This window comes from Lemur catta, chromosome 13 (assembly GCF_020740605.2).
Source record: "Lemur catta isolate mLemCat1 chromosome 13, mLemCat1.pri, whole genome shotgun sequence".
In the NCBI taxonomy this organism is placed as follows: Eukaryota; Metazoa; Chordata; class Mammalia; order Primates; family Lemuridae; genus Lemur; species Lemur catta.
In genome coordinates, this window is record NC_059140.1 from 81,930,149 (window position 1) to 81,950,303 (window position 20,155).

The window sequence follows — 20,155 nt, forward strand, 5'->3', positions numbered from 1 at the left end:
CCAAGAGTTAGCATTCTTTCCCATTCTTGCCAAGCTACAGGCCAGGAGTTGCCACCCCTGAACAACAGGGCCCATCGGGTGCTGGCCGGGCAGTGAATTTCCACTCCCTGGCCTGCTGCTCAGAGCCCGCACGCTGGACCCTCTGGCATCCCCTCCTTGCTGCCCCTGCAACTGCCTCAATACGCCCCTTAGAAGGACAACAGTACCCAACTGCGAGGCCAAGGAGGCTCTCACAGCAGTGTCTGCACAGGTCTCCCACCCACGCAGGGCACACAGGTCCCCAGACGCTCGTCAGGAGCATGGGAGGACCACACAGCCCACTGCTGGACGGCTGGTGGGCTGTGACCTGCGAAACCTCATGCTGCCTCTTGACACCACGAAGCCGGTTTCTTCATCTTTACCACAGAGATGTTTTGCAATCAGGTCCTCAACACGGGATCTTGGGCAGGGAGGAGCCATCCTCATTTAAATGACTTGAAGGTGCTGATATTTTGAGTTATTCCCCAACCTCAATCTTTTTTTTTTTTTTTTTTTTTGAGACAGGGTCCTTGTCTGGGGCCCAGGCTGGAGTGCAGTGGGCTGATCACAACAGCTCACAGCAAACTCAAACAATCCTCCCACTTTGGCCTCCCAAATCCCGAAAAGTGCTGGGATTAATAGGTGTGAGCCACGGTACCCAGCTTTCTGCTGGGCTCTCATGTCGCTCCTGGGCCCAGTCACTGAGGTTTGGGTGCTGGGTCAGCCGCGGCCCAACCCCTTGGAGGTCACACGTGGTGCCACTGAGCTCTGCTGCGCAGGGCAGGATGGGCAAGGTAGGCACACTGGAGAAGCTGGCAGGGACCCAGTCCCCACCACCGGGGCCATACCCCCTCGGGCCTTTGCCACCACCCAGCAGGTGCTGCAGCTGCTGCTCACAGTGCCTTGGGCATACCACCACACCTGCCAGCCCCAGCTCACTCCTGAGGACCAGACTCACGTTTTCTAGGGACTAGACGGGTTAAGCCACAGAAAGCCTCCCCACCAGCACGTCCACCTCCCTCTCCACCATGAGGGAGCCTCTGCCTCAGCCCCTGCTGGCCTGCAGTTGGACAATGCTGTGTCTCCATTTATAGAATAGGCATGAGATGCCACCTCAGGGTCCCTGACCCTGGTGCAGCCAGACCAGGGAGGGACGGCTTTGGGGCACCTGGGTAGGTATTGGTTGGAGTCCATTCATTTGACAAACATGAGAGATGCCTACTGTGTACAGTTGCTTTTCCAGGCACTTGGCATAATTCATTTAACAGAACAGACAGAAGTCCCTGCCCTCCTGGGTGTCCATCCTGGCCAAGAGTCAGGTAGCAGCACTGGATGTCATAGTCAGACTCGTCCTCCACTGCCGGGGTGGGGACGGCAGACCCAGGGCCAACTGAAGAGGAGTGGACTTGGGGTCGAAGGCACACAGGTGGAGCCCTGGCCCCCACCCTTGTGGTTCTTACTAGAGGGCCAAAGTCTGGGGCATCTCCTGCTGGAGGGGGGAGCCACAGAGCCACGGATGGCCCCAAAGAGCCCATCCCCCATGGCACAAACCAGGCTGCTGGTCCACTGTGCCTCCACAGGGGCCAGGATGGGGCTGTGGTGAGCAGCCCACTCACACCTCAGCCGCTGTGCCCAGCGTGCAGCAGCAGTGGAAGACTCATCCCTGCAGAGGGCAAGGTGGCACCGAGGTGCATGAGCTACAGGAAGAGGTGCTGGGCAGGGGACACACAGCCTGCCTGCTCCCTCCTCCCTTAAGGATTTACGGTCACCTGCAACGCACAGCAAGTGTGACTAACAGGAACCATAGCCCCTCTGGCCCCAGGACTCAGTAGGAGGCTGGCAGAGGAGCAGCCAGGCTTCCCAGAGGGCAGACAGGCCACTAGTGGGAGGCTCTTTGCAGCTCCAGTTCAGAGGCCAGGCCTGCCGTGTGGGGGCCACGAGGAAGCAGGTGCTGTGGCCCACCTCTGCCCCGACCCAGTCTCCCGCACAGGAGGGTCGGGCAGGCCCAGCCTCTGCCTCAGGCCCTGGTGAGCACGTGGCAGCTTCGTGCCATGTGGAGGAGCCTCCAGAGCAGGCAGAGGGGATGCATGTGCCCCTTGGCTCAGATGTCCTGGCCTTCGCTAGGGGCGTGGGGACTCCAAGAAAACCCAGTCACAATGCCACCCAGCCCAAGCTCTCCCAGGCTTGCTGCAGGTCGGATAGACCAACACCCCACCTGGCACCTTTCAGCAGATCCAGGGTCCCTGACCTTGCCAGGCCCGGAGAACAGGGGCCTGGACAACGGCCACGGGTGGCCAGGACTGCAACAGACCCACAGGAAGGGCCATTCCTGGGGCACCCAGGCCACGTTGTTCAAGGTGGGGAGGGCACTAAAGTACTGAGGTGACAGCAATGGCCTCCTTCAGCTGCTGCAGCAGCTCCTTGGGCTGCAGTGAGAACATGCTGGTGTCCACTCTCTGGAAGTCAGGGTGCTCGACCACAGAGGCCAGCACCTCCGCGATACGCCCGACATCGAACGCTGCCTGCTCGGGGCCCAGCTCAGTGGCTGCACTGCCCCCTGCCGTGCCCTCGCCCAGGACGAGCAGCCTTCTTTCAGCAATGACCTTGAGAAAGTGGTAGAACTCTTCGAAGTTGATGCCCGAGCAGGAACGCATGATGACCTGGGCCAAAGGGGAGGAGGCCCGTGAGCCAACGGCTCCAGCCCCAGACATAGGCCCAGTCCTCGAGGACGAAGAGCAGGGACCAGGTAAACAGAGGCATCAAGAGGCTGGGCGCTGTCAGGGCTGACCCAGGTGGACCCATCACCCACACAGCTGGTGGCCAGGCACAGCAGGGCCTTACGGGCCTGCCCTCCCCCTCCCCAACCCTGCAGGTCCTCATGCCTGGCCTTGGAGAGTCCCTGCCCCACCACGCCCTGCCGCCCCCACCCTGCTGGGCAGGCCGCCCCACCTGGCAGTGGTGGTCCCAGTCAGGCATGGAGTCCCTCCACTCGCCGATCTCCTCCTGCACGGCGCGCAGCTCCTGCTGCAGGAAGTGCCACATGCGGGCCAGGTTGAAGCCATTCACCCAGTTGTGGTTGATGGAGATGGTGTCGTCCTGGGAGGGGCAGAGCACAGCTGCCCAAGAGCCCACCATGCGTTTCCCTGCCTGGCTTACCAAGATGACCAGGACCTCGGAACACACCACAGGGGCCCAGCCCGCTGCCACCAGGAGGGGCCACTCCCACCTTCCAGCAGTGCCCTCTCGGCAGGGAGAGGATAGCGCTGAGACCGTCCCGGTCCACAGCTGGCTCAGAGCTCGTGGGGCCCAGGGGAGGAGCAGGCAGGGAGTGGGGCCTCAGGACACCACGTAACAGCACCACCTCGCCTGCAGGCCCCCGAGGAGGGCCAGGGCAGGTCACGTTCCAGTGGGGAGACACTCGGGTGGCCTTGCAGGTCTCACCAGGTTGTGGACTTGGTGGTGCCACCCACTGGGTACGAACAGCATCTCGCCCGCCTCCTGCGTGACCTCCAGGGGTGGGCCGCAGTGCTGGCGCCTCGGGTACAGATGGGCATCGAGAAGCGAGGGGGAGGTCACATCGTAGGGCAGGCTGCCATGGCGGTCCCGCAGGGCCTCCTCCTGCCCTGGAGGGAAGAGGAGCCACTTCTTCCTCCCACAGATGTTGACGGACCAGCTGAAGGAGCGGAAGATGTCAGCGTGGAATGGAGACCTGCATGCGGCAAGAGCTCCTGGTTTGTGCCTCGAAGCATCCGGCGTGGGCTTTGCTCCTTCTGAATCAGTCACCTGAACTTAGTGCCCCGGAGGCCTCCAACTGAGGCAAGGGTGGCCCATTATTCATGCGGGAGAGACCCCAGCTCTGACACCTGTGCTGAGCAGCTCCCTCCTCCTGTTGGCCTGGGCCCGTAAGCCAAGTGGGCAGCCACAACGCCCCCACCCCCACAGCCTCACCAGCTGCCCTTGGGCCCAGCGTAGACAAATCGGTAGTCATCCACATCCAGGGCATCCCAGAACTCGTTCAGCCAGTCGGAGGAGAAGTAGACAGGCAGGGTGAACACATCCTCCACCGAGGAGTCCCTGTGGAGAGGGCAGCAGGCTTGGCCGGGCCCACCTCCCTGCCCTGCCCCACCCTGGCAGGCTTGCCCACGCTGGCAAGTGAGACGTGCAGCAGAGTGTGGGGTTACAGGAGCTGGGCCACCTGAGACCACCCAGCTCCATGGAGCTGCCAGTCAGCCACAGCCCCCAGGGGGCCAGGCTCAGCCCCACCCAAACTACTGACCACAGAACCATAAGCCACTAAGGAGGCTTTGGGAGTGGACTGTGATAACGCACGTACAGCTCGCACAGGCAGCAGCACAGTCCCACGATTTCGGCCTCTGGCTGAGCTGGGGGCTCTAAACGTAACACCAGCATCATCGTTCGCAGCTGTGGGCTTCCGTCACTCCTCACTGACCCCAGTGAACCCAGCTCTGCCTGGTCGATGCCAGGCCACAGACCCAGGCATGAGGGCTGCCTGTTCACCCTCTCAACCTCTCCCTCCCTCCAGGTCCACCTCTACAACCCCAATAATGAGCACCCAAACACAGGTACATTAAACTAGCACGGAGGAAGGTGCAACTGCAGCAATACCATGCAGGAAAGAGCTGCTGGACCCACTCACATGTTACTCCTGGTCAAAGACAGTGACAGGAAGAGAGTCCCAGTAGCAATAAACTGCTTGTAATTCTCCAAAACACCATGCTAGTCCATCTGCCTGGCCTGCCTTTGTGTACCTGACAAACTCCTATTCATCCGTAAAAGCCCTGCTCAGATGTTATCTCTCCTGTAACCTCCCCTGAACGCCTGACCCCAGGCCTTCATTTGCTCTCTTTACTTTTTACGGTGCCAGATAAAATACAGGACACTTGGTAAAAACTGAATTTATTTATTTATTTTTTCGGGAGAGAGTCTCACTCTTTCGCCTGGGCTAGAGTGCCATGGCGTCAGCCTAGCTCACAGCAACCTCAAACTCCTGGGATCAAGCAATCCTCCTGCCTCAGCCTCTTGAGTAGCTGGGACTACAGGCATGCGCCACCATGCCCGGCTAATTTTTTCTATATATAGTTTTAGTTATCCGGTTAATTTTTTTTTATTTTTTAGTAGAGACGGGGTCTCGCTCTTGCTCAGGCTGGTCTTGAACTCCTGACCTCGAGCGATTCTCCCACCTCGGCTTCCCAGAGTGCTAGGATTACAGGCGTGAGCCACCGCGCCCGGCCCAAAAACTGAATTTAGAATGAACAATTTTCTAATAGAAATGTCCCATGTACCATCTGGGATATACTTATACGAAAAATGCCAGCAATATCTGGGATGTACATATACCAAAACCCCAGCTATCTAAACCCCAAATCCACAGTGCATGATGGTGTTTGGGTCTATATGTCTGTCTCTGCTACTGCAACAGGAGATCCCTGGAGCCAAGACAGTGTCTGGTCACAGCTGACCCACAGTGCACCCAAGCCAGCTCTCTGCACCAACAAGCAGCGGTGTGACAGAGAAGAGAGGAGGTGCTGGTGCTTCTCATGCACTCTAGATTGGCCACGGCAATCACAGGGGCCTGAATCCTATCTCCCTCTGCCTTTCTCAGCTTGATATGTACACAAGCAAGAATTCAACTGTTTGCTGATTTACTCAGCGTTAATCAAACACCCACTCTGAGCCAGCTGGTGGTCTCATTAAAATGGTTTCCGCTCATGAAAAGGTGTGGACCTTCCCAAAGGGCAACACTTCCAACCATGCTGAAGACAGCCGTATTTCTTTTAAATTGATCACAATTCCTAACTGGGAAAAAGAAGAGCTCCTCTTTGTGCAGACAGGGGCTACCACCGGGTTCAGACCTCTGGGTTCACACAGGACTAGGGAAGGTGGTGCCATAGCCAGCACCCGTTACCTGCACAGGTGCCAGTCTTTGAGGTAGAGACAGCCCCTGGAAGAGGAGTAGCCCCCCTGGATGTACTCTTTCCAGTAGGTGATGTAGTCTCTGAGGGGCATGTGTTCTTTGGGGTTCGAGTTGTATTCCTGGACCCCGCAGTTTGCAACAGGTACAACCACATCTCCTGAAACAGAAAGGTCAGGCACAGACTGTGCTGAGAGTCCTCCATGCTGCCGATCCCGAGCTCCATCCGCCCTCCAAACCGTTTGCAGAGGAAATCTCCAGGGCGCCCGGGGCTCTAGGCACCTGCTGTGATGCCCACGGTTTGCCCCTGTCCCAGGAGTCTGGGCCTGGGCTCTGATGCCCATGGCTCAGTTTGCCTCATTCCTGTGGATCTGGGCACCGGCCCCGCCACCCCGCCCTCACCGTAGGCCCGCAGCAGGTGGTCGAAGTCCGGCCTGCCCGCGGGAGTCACCCAGCGCCGCCGGCCGCCCCAGCCCTCGGTAAAGGCGCCGGAGAACACGCAGGGCAGGTTGGGCAGCAGGAAGCCGCGGACGAAGTCGGCGTAGGAGAAGGCGGCGGGCTCCGGGATGAAGGCCACACGTCCCGGGGCTTGGCCGCCGCACCCGCCGCCTCGGAAGTGGCGCTCGGCGAGGGAGCGCGTCTCGCGGTCCATCCGGCCGGGCACGGGAGACTCGGGGCCGCCGTCGGATCACGGCCCGGCCCGGGACGCCGGCGCCCAGGTCGCGCTCCTCACATCCGGCCAAAGCGGAAAGTGCAGGCGCGGACACGGAACCCCGAGCCCGAGGGCGCCGCGTTTCCCCCGGACCCGAGCCCCGGGCGCCGCCCAACACGCATGCGCGGGGCTCGCCGCGGGCCCGCCTCCCCCCGCGCAGGCGCCAGGCGCTCCGAGAGCTGCCGAGCGGCTGCGGTTGCGTCCGGCGTCGGTGTCGGTACCCGGACGGCGCGCGGAGACTCTGCGTGTTCGCGCCCCCCGCGGCGCCTGAGGAGAGCGGGGCGGTGGGGTGCGGTGGGCCTGTGACCGAGCCCTTCCCGCTCGCCCTCGGCGCAGTCTGCTCGCTGTGGCTGACACGGTACGCGCCCTCGGCTTCCCGAGGCCCGGGGGGTGGGGGTGGGGGGCAGGGAGGGGGGCTGGGCCAGGAAAGGGGCAGAGGGCAGGAGGTGGGATCCTGGGGCACGGACGGGCGTGGGGAGATGCTGGGACCTAGGAGGGCTGTGGGGACCTGGAGGGGATGCTGGGGACCTAAGGGGATGCTGGGGCCCAGGAGGGCATGCTAGGGACCTGGAGGCGGGGCAGTGGGGACCTGGAGAGGATATTGGGGCCTGGAGGGGATGCTGGAGCGTGAAGGGGGTGCTGGGGACCTGGAGGGTACCCTGGGGTTTGGAGGGGGTGGTGGGAACCTAGGGCGGTGGCAGGTATCTGGAGGGGCAGCGGGGAATGTGAGAGTGCCTGAAATGAAGGTGTGGGGAGTGAGGGCATGGATTTGGAACTGGGCACATATCAGCAGGTCTGCAGTGGGGGGACCTCTGAGGGTGATGTTTTTTGTCCTGCCGAAACGGTGATTGTAGTAGCCCTAAAAGTGTCGGCAGTGGAGTTCCCATAAGGGAGTACCCCTGACCATCCAGAGATGGGGGAGGTTAGGATTCTTAGAGAAGCCCTGAGTGCTGGGGTGGTCAATCCAGAGCGTTTATTAGGGGAGCTTGCGCACAGAGGTACTGCTGTGCATCTTCGCCGTGGACAGTGAGAAAAAAGGGGTGTCCTACCTAGGTTTGGGCTGGGGGTCAGGGTATGGAGTTTGTGTGAAGGTTTAAGGAATTAGGCTCAGGCCTGAGGCCAATTTCTTTCTAGCAAACCCACATACCTTTACCAGTGCCTGGGAATGTTCAAGGCCTTGGTTTGGGAGAAAAACCTGCAGCTGGCCAGATCACAGAGCAGTCAAGTCACTGTGATTTTCAGTAAAGACGCAGAAAGAAAGTGGGGGGACTAAGCGACACTAGAGGGAGTTGTCTCAGTGTGTTACAGAGTCTTGTCAACTCAAACCTACTCACATTAACACAGAGAAGAAGAAGGATTTCTTACTGCGTAAGCCCAGCGTCACACAGGAGGGTGGTCTGCAGGAGAGTATAGGGTCTGGGCAGCCTTGCACAGTGGAGTAGAAGGAAGTACAATGAAACCCTCTCTCACCTCTAGAGAAACTTGATGCACCTGTGCTAGGCTCCTGCACCCAGCGCGAGACCTCTCGGTCAGTTTTGAAGGTTGGTGTTGATGGTCTGAGGGTGGGCAGGCTGAGGCTGTGCCTTGTAATATCTGGAGACCACGTAGTCTAATTCCTGACCAGGAGACACCCTAGGGGGTGGGGGGACAGCTGCCTTCCCTTTATCAAGTGATGCAAATGTTTTATTCACCCTTGAGGGCAAGCAGGGATAAGAGAGGTCCGGAGTGTTGGGACAATTTCCAAGGGGCATGAAGTTTACCCAGGAGGAGGACAGGGAAGGTCAGAGGAGGGGAGCATGGGGTCTCGGGGGTTGAGGGAGCAGGGCAGGGGAGAGTTGCTTCTGGGCTTTGTGTGATTCCCTGTGTGCTGTGGGTCCTTCCTGGCGGGTTTCACTGTGACCTGTGTGGTCAAGGTATGGGATTCTTTACTGGGTCAGGTGTGGTGGAAAATGAGAACGCTTGGACAAGTTAAGATTGAGAAAAAAATCACCCATAACCCTATCCACAGAAGACCTTTTTTAAAAAAAAAATGGTTTTTAATCATTTAAGAGGTCAAGTGCAGTTTTGCCTAGTGGTGAAGCCTGGGCTTTTAGTGTAACCACCCCCCAGTAGTGTGCAGCGTACCCTCGAAATGATTGCGTATCCTTCCTCCTTCCCCCACCAAGTCTCCACTGTCCATCATTCCACAGGCTGCTTCCATGTTCCCACTTATAGGTGATAACTAAGTTATTTCACTTAAGATAATGATCTCCAGTTACATCTATATTGTTGCAAAAGATATGATTTCTTTTTTATGGCTAGATAGTATTCAGTTGTGTATATATGCCACTTTTTTTTTTTAAGAGACAGGATCTCACTCTGTCACTCAGGCTGGAGTGCAGTGGCATCATCATGGCTCACTGTAACCTTGAACTCCTGGGCTCAAGCGATCCTCCTAACTCAGCCTCCTAAGTAGCAAGTAGCTAAGACTACAGGTACGTACGTGCCACCAAGCCCAGCTAATTGATTTTTTGTAGAGATGGGGTCTTGCTATGTTGCCCAGGCTGGTCTCAAACTCCTGGCCTCAAGGGATCCTCCTGCCTCCCCTCCTAGAGTGCTGGGATTACAGGCCTGAGCCACTGCACTCAGCCTCCGTGTTTTCTTTATTCAGTCCTCTGTTGATGGACACTTAGGTTGAGTCCATGTCTTTGCTATTGTGAATAGTGCTGTGATAAACATGTGAGGGCAGGTATCTTTTTTTTTATGTATTTATTTCTTTCCCATGGGGTAGATACCCAGTGGTAGGGTTACTGGATGGAATGGTAGTTCTGTTTTTAGTCCAGAACAGAACACTTTTTATTTTCTGGTATAGAACTTATCTTTCCAGGCACGCATTCATGCATGTATTCGTTCTACTCGTTTGTGCAAGTATTCTCCCTTCGCCCGCTCTCCCCGCAGTCCCTCCCTGTATGTGCACATGTACATGCACACGCAGGGTCTGTCTGTCTCCACACCACATACTGGGTATGTATATAAGCTTATGGATGTAAACTTGCTGTTTTTAATCTATTTTTGCTTTTAATCTACAGTGTCCTCTGCCATCTTGCCACATACTGACCAGATGCCCCTTAATTATTAATTAGGTGTTTGGTTTCAGCTGTATTGAGTATAGACGTGGGAGGCGAATGGGAAGGAGGCGGGAGCAGAGTGTTTATTGTCATCTCAGGACCTGGGAGGTATGGTCGGAAGTTCCCGTCGTGGGAAATATGAAATTCAGAAGGCATTGCCTGTTTCCTGGGAGGAGTTCTGCAGCTCTGTGGTCGAGACCCAGTTTCCTGAGAAAGGGGAGGTTGGGCCCAAGACCACGGGGACAGCAGAGCCTGTGACTCTAGGAGGGAGATGGAGGCTGGTTTCTGGAGCGCTCCCTCTGGGCCAGATGCTTGTGCATTACTTCCCCTGGTCCACACGGTGGCCCTGTGGTGTCAGGATTACCACCGTCGTACTCCGGAGGCCTTACTGGTACACAGGTGTGTGTCACCCCGAGGCCTATAGAGCAGCCCTAGCAGCTGGCGAGACATGAATATTCTCGGCCCCACCCAGCCCCACAGAATCCAACCCTGGGGCAGGGCCAGCTGGAAAGAGGACAACAGGAGGGGCTTGAAGTCACCACCTTAGGGGAAATGCAGTGGGAACGGTGGGGAATCTGTGCTCTCTTGTAACGCCCCAGCTGGCGTGTCAGCCTCCAGGGCTGGAGCTGGGAACCTCTGAGGGAGTGGGAGGCGGGTCTGCAGGAGCAGGAGGGCAGGTCATGGAAAAGCCAGCAGTGCCCGCCGCCCCCGCCGTGCACACACAGCTGCCACTGTTCTTGCTCGGAGCCTTCTTGTGGTCGTCAGCTCGTGGAAGGTGTGCAAAGTGTTTCTTGTTCTTTGACACTGGAAATTAACTAAAAATAGGTTGTTTACTCGACACTAGGTCTCACTCAGGGGGCACATGAGTGATGGAAATGCTGAAAGAGATCTATTATGCAAATCGCCATGCATGAAGAGTGCAGTCCAGGTGACCGTGGACTCCTTCCCCAAGAGCGTCACTCGTGTGGGTTGACCTCAGACACCCTTGGGCCCCGTGCTGTGGCTTCCCTCACTGATTCCACTGGGTGTTCTCAGGGTCAGCGCAGGTCCCCCGGTCCACATCTGCACTGGCGGAGGCAGGTTGCAGATTGCAGCCTGCAGAGACCAAATGAGGACTCAGCATGCATCGCACAGCAGGCAGCATGTGACGGACGGACAGGGTCCTGGGTCCTGGTGACGTGACTGTGGCCCACTCAGCACATGTTCACCAGGTGCCCATGGTGTGGGCATCGTGCACAAGACCCCTCCTGTGGCAGTCACCTTCTCTAGTAGAACAGCCGTGAGAGCACATACAGGGCTCTCTGGTGCTGTGTGAGTGCTGTGGTTGGTGACGGTGCGTGAGGAAGGGTGAGGATGCCATTTGAACACAGACCTGGGGAGCAGGGAGAAGAGGCTTAGGCAGGAGGTTGTGGGTCCTGCAGAGCCCACTGGGCCACGGCAAGGAGCTTGGGTTTCGTTCCAGGTATGTAGAGGAAGGCTTTGGCAGAGGAGTGATCTTTTCTTCTCTTTTCTTTCTTTTTCTGTTGACCAGGCTGCAGTGCAGTGGTATGATCATAGCTCACAGTAGCCTCCAACTCCTGGGCTCAAGTGATCCTCCTGCCTCAGCCTCTGGAGTAGTTGGGACTATAGGCACGTGCCACCACGCTCGGCTGATTTTTCTTATGTTTTGTACAGACAGGGGTCTCACTAAGTTGCCCAGGTTAGTCTCAAACTCCTGGGCTCAAGCAATCCTCCTGCCTTGGCCTCCCAAAGTCCTGGGATTACAGGTATGAGACACTGTGGTGTTATGACATATATATATGTCTTTTTTTGCCCCCCCATGGTTTCTGGCTCATAACTCCTGTTGTTATTCCCTAGTTACAGTCTTTTGTTACGGTGTTGGTGTGTTAGACCTCAGAAAACAGAATCTCTGCAGCTTCCCACTGTTCTGATTGTGGATCGTAAGACTGTCATTCCAGAGAGGGTCCCACCCCACATCCTGAAGGCTAATCACATTTTGACAAGGTCGTCCATAAAACCCCAGGAGAACAAGGTTCAGAGAGCTTCTGGATAGCTGAATGCATGGAGGTTCCTGGAGTGTGGTGGCTCAGGGACGGCATGGGAGCTGCGCCCCACCCCCCACACCTCGCCCTCTGTGTCTCTCACCTGTATCCTTTGTAATATCTTTTATAACAAGCCAGTGAATGAGTGAGTGTTTACTTGAGTTCTGTGAGCCGCTCCGGCAAATTAATCAAACCTAAAGAGGGAGGGGTCGGGTCGGTTGGTCAGGAGCCATGCAGGCCTGGGCTTGCAAGCTGGGGGAGGGGTCAGTCTTGGGGACTGAGTCCTTGACCTGTGGGACCTGACCGCTGCCCCTGGGTAGACAGTGTAGGAACTGACTTGGAGGATGCGCAGCTGGTGTGCGCTGCGCCGTGTGTGGGAAACCCCGCCTGCTCACGGCGCCTTGTGTTGGGGATTGCTGTGGTGTGAGAGCAGAGGAGAAACATGGTTTGAGAAGCGTTTTCCTAAAGCAGCCACGTTATCTAATTCTGTTTTCTGACTGTCATTGGCTACTGGGTGGAAAACAGGTGGTGGGGCCAGGGCGAGGTGAGGAGGTCAGCTGAGAAGTTGTCCAGGTGTGGAGGGGAGGGAGGACCCGGCCTCAGACAGTGGAACTTTGGAAAATAACTAAAAGTAGGTTGTTTACTTGATACTGCGTCTCAGCAGGCACACGAGTGATGGAGATGCTAGAAGAGATCATTATACAAATCGCGGTGCGTGGGGAGTGCCGTCCAGGTGACCGTGGACTCCTTCCCCAAGAGCGTCACTCGTGTGGGTTGGCCTCAGGCAATGCCGGAGCCTCTGGTGGTGGTGTGGGCCCAGGGATGGAGGGCGGGACAGCTGTCAGGACTTGCTGAGGGATTGTCTGGGAGGATGTGGAAGAGAAGAATCCAGAACTCCTGGGCCCCGGGTGCAATTATTGAGAGAAGGGCAGACTGTGGGGCTTGCGGGTTGGGGGTGCCTGTTAGGTGTGGCGTGGCATTGCCCAGCAGGCGATCAGATAACTGACTCTGAAGCCCTGAGGGCGTCTGGGTTGGCGAGCCGTGTTTGGGAGGCCGTAGCATGGGGACGATGCGTAGTTCCATGGGACCATGTGGACTCCCCTAGGGGGAGGGGCTTGCATGAGAGGCCCTAGGCTGTGCCCCAGGTCAGTGAGCTGTAAGAGGAAGAAGCAGCAAAGGAGATTGAACACAGGAACTCATAGAAATGGGGCCCCATCAAGGAAGTCAGGGTGCACGCGGCTCTCTGGAGGGAGCCATGGCCCAAGGGCCAAGTCTGGCTGTCATATTTTCGTAAGTGAGGCTTCGGTGAGACGGCCTCACCTCTGTGTTGGTGAGTCCTGTGTGGCTGCTTGCACACCTCCCTGGCAGAGCTTCGTAGTTGTGACAGACCATGTGTGGCTCTTGGCAAGGGTTGCGGTGCCTGGCATAGGAGAGAGGGCAAGGGTGGGGTCGAGGGCCCATGGGAGGGCCTGGCCTTGAGGGGAGCAGGGACCCTGTTCCTGTGGCCTCCACATGGGGACAGGTGTGTTGGTCGGGCACAGGGGCCAAGTCCAAGTTTGGGCGGCTTCTGACGCACTGTGGGGTGTTCTCACTTCCGCCCTTGTCCTTGATCTCTGTTGACTTTGGTTTTCTGGGAAAGGTGCCCTGGAAACCTGTGGTCGGAAAAGTTATGGGCACATGTTTCTCCCCTGGCTTCTTCCTTGCTATCGATCAAACTTGAATACCTTTCTCGTGTTTGTTGCCCGTAACATGATAATGAGAAGCGTCTTGTTTGCCTCCTGATTTTTTAGTCTTCCTTTATTTCTTCTGTCTTTGAATTTTAGGGCATTTTAGAGCTGGTGTTGTTCTTAGGTGTTTCAGTTATTTTGGTGCTGGATAAACAGGTCCAGAGGGTGAGGTAACGTTTCCGGAGCCATAAAGTTTGTGGCAGGGCCAGAGTTGGAACCACAGCGTGCTTCCTCTGACAGTGTGATGCCAGGTGTAATAATTCTTCAGGGATTTTGTGTTTAATTTCATTCCAGCTGTACATGCTCAAGAGTGGGGCTTGGGTCAGGTAACTGTTAATGCAGATTCACTTCTTGCACTGGGCCTAGCTCTCCAGGTGTGCAGAGACGATGGTGACAAGGTGTGGTCCGTCACCCCGCAGGCCAGGCGTGGCTGAGGACCGGGCAGCCCTCAGCCAGGAGCACAGAACGCAAGCTTGATGGTTGGCCTGTGGGACACTGTGAGCGCTGTGGCTGAGTTGGTGGGCTCCACCCTCCCCTGACTCTGAGTAGCAGACACCTTTGTGTCACCTAGCCCAGGGCCCGCGGGGTGGCCTCGTGGCAGCCACAGCAGAGCCACACCCGGAGGCTGTGGTCAGTGCTCACTGGGCCCCGCTGTGGCCGTGGGCGTACTGGGGGTGTGGGTACGTCAGCTGTGGCCCTGGGGGTCTGAGTGCCTTCCTCCCTGTCTGGTTTGGGCCGTCCACGGTGCTCCTCTGTGGGAGATATGGGTGCGGTGAGCCGCATGCCGCTTCGGGCTCACGCTGGCTTAGTCCACGTGGTGTGAGGTGTTGTCATGTGGGAAGGCGGCTCTTGTGCCTTCAGCGGGGCAGGGACCATGCTGCAGCCCCACCTGCCAGGCCCTCCCTCGGGGGCGAGGCCAGTCTTCTGCTCAGCGGGGAGAGGCCTGGGCAGCTGAGGAAATCTCCTGGAGCCTCCCTGGGGAGGGCGCAAGGTGCTTTGCTTGGAGCACGTGTGATGCTGGGCTTCCCCTTCGTCTAATAGGACAGGTTCTTATAAGGCCCGGCATGGCCGTGTCTCCGCCCTGTCTCCTTGGGCAGCTTCTAGCCCTAGGCCAGGTATCCCCGTGTCCTGGGGGGTTGTGGTCACTGCTAGCCTCTGCTGCTTTCTGCTCTGTCCCGTGTGTTCCTTGGGACCAGAGAAGGCCTGCCTTCCTTGGAGCTCAGGCCTCCGCAGGCTGTCCTAGAATGTTCTCTACACTTGCCGCCTTCATTCCTGAGTGGCAATCATGGGCAATCTTGTTGTTGCTTGTCTTTGAACATAACTGTTCTGTCTGCTCACCCAGCCCTCCCCTGGTGCCTGGACCGTGTGCTGTGCCTCCTAGATACCCACATCCCGAGACTGCCACTTTCTCAGGATTGATGTCCCTGCAGATACCTAATGATGCAGGAGATAGGATCAGGCAGGGTGCCCCTGAACTTCTGCCGTTTCTGCCATGGACCAGCTGTGCTTGCTCCTCTGTAAAATAAAGCCAGTTGAGGGCCAGGTGCGGTGGCTCACGCCTGTAATCCCAGCACTTCGGGAGGCTGAGGCAGGAGGATCCCATGAGCCCAGGAGATTCAACGATGCTGCTGCACTCCAGCCTGGGCAGCAGAGCAAGACCCTATCCCTGACACAAAAACCAAAGAACAACCAAACCAGTTGGCCTAGATGATGTCTGGGGTCCCTGGAACCCTGATGTTTTCATTACTTTTAAGTCTCATCTTATTTTGTGATGATGACAACATTTCTTTTAGGCTTGTCCTAACTTTAGGCACAGTCTCCCTCAGTATCCCTAGGGGATTGACTCCGGGACCCACTACAGATACTGGAAAGTGGTGTGGTATTTGCATGTAACCCCGTGTGCTTGAAATCTACAGATTACCTGTGTTATCTAGTACAACGCAAATGCTGCGTGAATGGTGGTTATACTTTGTTGTTTAGGGAATAAGGACAAGGAGAAAAGTTTGTACATGTTCAGTACACACAGTTTTTTCTTTTTTCTTGTCTAGAGACAGGGTCTCGCTCTGTCGCCCAGGCGGAATGCAGTGGTACGATCCTAGCTCACTGTAATCTCCCGTTCCTGAGCTCAAGTGATCCTCCTGCCTCAGCCTCCCCAGTAGCTGGGACTACAGGTGCCACCATGCCTGGATGATTATTTTTTTGTGAAGATGTGGTCTCACTATGTTGCCCAGGCTGGTCTCCAACTCCTGGCCTCAGGCAGTCCTCTTGCCTTGGTCTCCCAAAGTGTTGGGATTATAGACATGAGCCACTGCACCCGGCCTCATATGCTCATTTGTCAACTGAATTAAAATGTGGAGGAAGTTTTGTTGTTGTTGTTGTTGTTGTTTCTGAGACAGAGTCCCGCTCTGTCACCCAGGCTAGAGTGCCGTGGCGTCAGCCTAACTCACAGCAACCTTAAACTCCTGGGCTCGAGTAATCCTTCTGCCTCAGCCTCCCGAGTAGCTGGGACTACAGGCATGCACCACCATGCCCAGCTAATTGTTTCTGTATATTTTTAGTTGTCCAGCTAATTTCTTTCTATTTTTTAGTAGAGATGGGATCTTGCTCTTGCTCAGGCTGGTCTCAAACTCCTGAGCTCAAACAATCTGCCCACCTCGGCCTCCCAGAGTGCTAGGATTACAGACGTGAGCCACCGCGCCTGGCCAAGCCTGCCTCATTCTGCCCACAAAGCAGACAGCGTCCTCGTCATCCCGGTCAGATCTCCTCTCTGACCAGGTGGGAGATGCCAGCCACGGCCAAGGCGGCCTCCTGTGCAGGCATCCGTCGCAATAGCGTGGGACGAAAGCTGCCACAGACACGCAGAGACGAGGTGGGGAACTGCCTTCCGACCACCTGCACCCTGTGTTCCTGCACCATCTTGGCTTCTGCCAGATTTTCCCACATCACTTCCATTAATTGGGCTGGGATTGAATCTGTCCTTCATAGGACATTTAATCAAGGCTACCGTCCCCAGGGTCCCAGCAGAATGGACACCACCAACCGTGGGCGTCTGTCCCATTCCTTCAGTGATGAGGTTGTCGCCGAGGAAGTCTGAGGGATGAAATGTGGCCCTTGCCCTTTTGGGGCTCCAGGTCCCTTGGACAGGTGGCCCCCTGCAGTGTGGGGAGTGGCTCTGCCTGCTGCGGGACAAAGACTGTGGCCTCATGGGCCACACCGTGGACAAGGGGACCAGCCAGGTGGCCACAGTCAAGCCACACGTCTTCCACAGCGGTGGCTGCTGTGCGCCCTGCAGTGCATCTGACCATGCGCCGCCGGTCCTCACCCCGCCCTGCTCTCGTGCACGTAGAATCTCCTTTGGACTCAGGCTCTTGCAGCACAGGTGGCACTTTCCTGTGCGTCTCATCCTGCTTGTGTTGTGTGCCGCGGTGTCCAGTGCGGCGATGGCTCCGAGCAGTGTCACTCTGTGAGAAGATTAGTGGAGTCCCAGCCGTGCCTAGGCTCCCGAGCCAGGGGCCGCGTTGGTGCTGTGTCTCTTGCGCTTGCTGCACAGGGCGGCTGGCGCACGATCTGCTGCAGCGAGGAGGGTCCAGTGCCTCCTGCCGTGCTGCGGAAGGCCTGCGCTTCTCCACGTCTTCGCACTGGTTCTGTGTTCTCCTGTGTTTATGAGGGAAGTCACGTCAGGAAGGTTGCGTGTGTGAGAGAGAAGTGGAACGAGTGCTACTCTGCCCCTGAGAGCCAGGGCTGGGCGTCCCCAGGCCTGCTTGGCCCCGGCAGAGTCGCAGCCTCGGGGCTGGACCTCACGTGAGGCCCACGCCTGCTCTGTACAGCGAGAGGGTGGGACTGCGTGTCCCTGGGAGCTCCTTCAGGTCTGACATCCGAGACTTCTCAGACGGCACTGACGAGTGTAACTGAACACACAGATGGGACGCCTTCACTGCTCACAGCTGGCTAGAGCTGCAGACAGGGAACTCGTGCGTGTGCACGTCACTGCCCAGGATGTAGCGCTCCACGAGGTCAGCTGGGGGCACGAGAGGGGGAAGTTTGCACAGTTGTTTCCTCTGTGCATTAAATGAGCATATAGAACTGTGGAAAGGGGGCCAGGTGCAGTGCCTCACGCCTATAATCTCAATTTTGGAAGGCTGAGGCAGGAGGATCGCTTGAGACCAGGAGTTCAAGACCAGCCTGAGTAACATAGTGAGAACTCATCTCTTCAAAAAATTAAAAAATGAGCCAGGCATGGTGGTGTGCACTTGTAGTCCCTACTATTCGGGAGGCTGAGGCAGGGGGATGTCTTGAGCCCAGGAGTTCAAGGCTGTAGTGAGCTGTGACCACGCCACTGCACTCTAGCCGGGCAACAGAGCGAGACTCTGTCTCAAGAAAGAAAAAGAGTTTCCAAACGGGAACATGAGTAGAAAATTGCCTGAATGTGCATAGATAGGGGACATCACAGACAGTGTTGCTGGGAAAGGCCTGAGAGTGAGGCCAGAGACTGAGGCCTGCATGGGGTCTCTGGCACTGTCCTTCCCTGAGTCCTGTCCCTTCTCCTTCAGAGGCAGAAGTGCTGGTCTGGCCCTCGGCACGGACCCGCCCAGGAGCAGATGAGCAGGGACGTCTGCATCATCCACACGTGGCCGTGCACCTACTACGCAGAGCTCGAGAAGCGATGGGTGCCAGGAAGACTGTCCTTGCTGCCGCTGGCACTCAGATTCGTGGCTGACAACACAGGAGAGATTCTTGTTGGCTTTCCCCTGTCCAGCATAGCCGAGATCAAGAAGGAGGCCTCGCACTTCGTCTTCAGCTCCCTCACCGTCCTGGAGAAGGGTGGCGCCAAGCACTGGTTTGGCTCCCTGCGGCCAAGTCGGAATGTGGTCTTCAGCGTCATCGAGCACTTCTGGAGAGAGCTGTTGCTGTCGCAGCCCGGAGCCACGGCTGGGGCGCCTGCCCCCAGGCCCCGGGGGGAGGAGCTCACGGCCCTGATGGCTGGCTCCCAGAGGCGCCTGGAGGACACGGCCAGAGTCCTTCACCACCAGGGCCAGCAGCTGGATGGCGTCATGAGGGGCCTGGACAAGATGGAGTCAGACCTGGAGGTGGCTGACAGGTGAGCCTGCTGTGTGCACTGTGCCGGCAGCCGCAGGGAGGCCACACGTGTGGCGGCCTGTGCCCTGCACCACGCCCAGGCCACACCCAGCATGCTGAGGCTGGGCCAAGCACCTGCTGCGTACACCACGCTGGGCACATTAGTGTGTCTGTGGCTGCCCTCTGGGGGTTCCAGACAGGCCCTCATCTGTCGGGTCGCAGAGTGAGACCCCACTAGTGAGGGCTAGTGCCAGCCTGGTTGATGAGCTCTTCTGATTTTTCATTGTGTCTTTGGTATGAAATTTATAGAGTGTTTCAATGCAATTTCTTCACTTTGTTAAAAAATTTTTCTCTGTGTCTCATGGTTTATTAGGTTATTATGTATGAAATGTCCGATTTCCATAAGTACTAAGTTTGGCAGTTGATATCTCTGACATTTCACTTTGACACTTGTAGTTTTATTTTTACTGTGAAGATACATCCTCAGTCTTTCAAACACATGTTTTGGCTTGTGAATATCTTTCAATAATTTTTAGAGCAATTTTTGTGAAACTGTGGGTAAGTAAAAAATTTGCATTATTTTTGAATATGAGTTCTGTTGTGGAACCAATGCAGCATACACAGCTCAAATAATCAATGGGAAGCATGTGGCTAATGAACACACAGTACGTCAGTGGTTTGAGAAGTTCTGATGATTTTCATCTTGAAAATGAGCCACGTGGGCGACCCGAGACCAAGGTGGATGATGATGAGCTGAAAGCTGTAGTGGAAGCAAATCCATCTCAACCTGTGTGTGAATAGCAGCAAGGTTTGACATTACTAGTCCAACAATATTGGACAGTTGAAACAAATCAGCAAGGTGAAGAAGCTGGGTAGATGGGTTCCATGTGAATTAAACTAGTGTCAGAAGAGAAATCGTCTCTAAGCTTGCCTTTCTTTGCTGTCACGACATGAAGGCGAACCATTTCTACACCATATTGTTACGTGCGATGAAAAATGGATTATTTTTGACAGTTGCAAGTGGTTGGATACCAATGAAGTGCAGTCCAAAACCAAATATTCATTAAAAAAGCTAACGGTGTCTGTTTGGTGGTCCAGCACTGGTATTATCCACTGCGGCTTCGTGAAACCTGCTCAGTCGATTGCAGCAGATGTCTCCTGCAACCAACTGGATGAAATAATGAGGCTGCTTTTGAGTAATCAGCCAAGATTGGTTAATAGAGACAGCCCCCCTCTTGCAAGACCACATGTGGCACAAAAAACGCTCCTCAAGCTACAGAGGCTGGACTTGGAAACTCTGTCATCCACCCTATTCACCAGACCTTGCACCAACTGTCTACCACTTTCTCCAGGCTTTGGATCACGTCTAGCAAGGGAAATTATTCAGTTCTCAACAAGCCATGGAACATGCCTTCCGAGATTTCGTCACCACTTGCGCTCCAGGCCCCTCACTGCTGTCACAAACAAGCCACTGTTAAGATGGCAACACTGTGTCAGTAGTTGAGGCACATACTTTGATTAATTGTACTGCTGCTTTGAGA

General features: G+C 56.2%; 2 protein-coding genes across 3 annotated transcripts in view; one reads left to right on the forward strand and one right to left on the reverse strand.

Moving 5' to 3' along the window:
* Window positions 1-597: 597 nt before the first annotated feature.
* JMJD4 (jumonji domain containing 4) lies at window positions 598-6,686 on the reverse strand. Its single transcript, XM_045567726.1, has 6 exons — window positions 6,353-6,686; window positions 5,945-6,110; window positions 3,967-4,092; window positions 3,460-3,727; window positions 2,968-3,114; window positions 598-2,678 (listed from the first exon to the last, which is right to left on the reverse strand). Exons 1-6 carry the CDS (start codon window positions 6,600-6,602, stop codon window positions 2,388-2,390), a joined length of 1,248 nt encoding a protein of 415 aa, XP_045423682.1. The 5' UTR covers window positions 6,603-6,686; the 3' UTR covers window positions 598-2,387.
* Window positions 6,687-6,935: 249 nt separating this feature from the next.
* The window catches only part of SNAP47 (synaptosome associated protein 47), a 41,796-nt gene continuing 28,576 nt past the window's right edge, over window positions 6,936-20,155 (forward strand). Inside the window, exons 1-3 of one of the 2 annotated variants that reach the window (XM_045567727.1) lie at window positions 6,936-7,020; window positions 8,139-8,203; window positions 18,089-18,636. In XM_045567727.1, the coding sequence (XP_045423683.1) occupies window positions 18,137-18,636 (500 nt within the window). In that variant the 5' untranslated portion in view covers window positions 6,936-7,020; window positions 8,139-8,203; window positions 18,089-18,136. The remainder of the gene's footprint in view (window positions 7,021-8,138; window positions 8,204-18,088; window positions 18,637-20,155) is intronic. The other variant, XM_045567728.1, reaches the window with a different exon arrangement.

What these genes read in the sequence shown, in the direction of transcription:
- JMJD4 (XM_045567726.1), bottom strand. Translation starts at nt 6,602, where the DNA reads ATGGACCGCGAGACGCGCTCCCTCGCCGAGCGCCACTTCCGAGGCGGC. An exon ending in AAAGACTGGCACCTGTGCAG is followed by an intron (nt 4,093 to 5,944) that starts GTAACGGGTGCT and finishes CCCTCTCCACAG; the next exon opens with GGACTCCTCGGTGGAGGATG. An exon ending in ACCACCAAGTCCACAACCTG is followed by an intron (nt 3,115 to 3,459) that starts GTGAGACCTGCA and finishes TGCCCCTCCCAG; the next exon opens with GACGACACCATCTCCATCAA.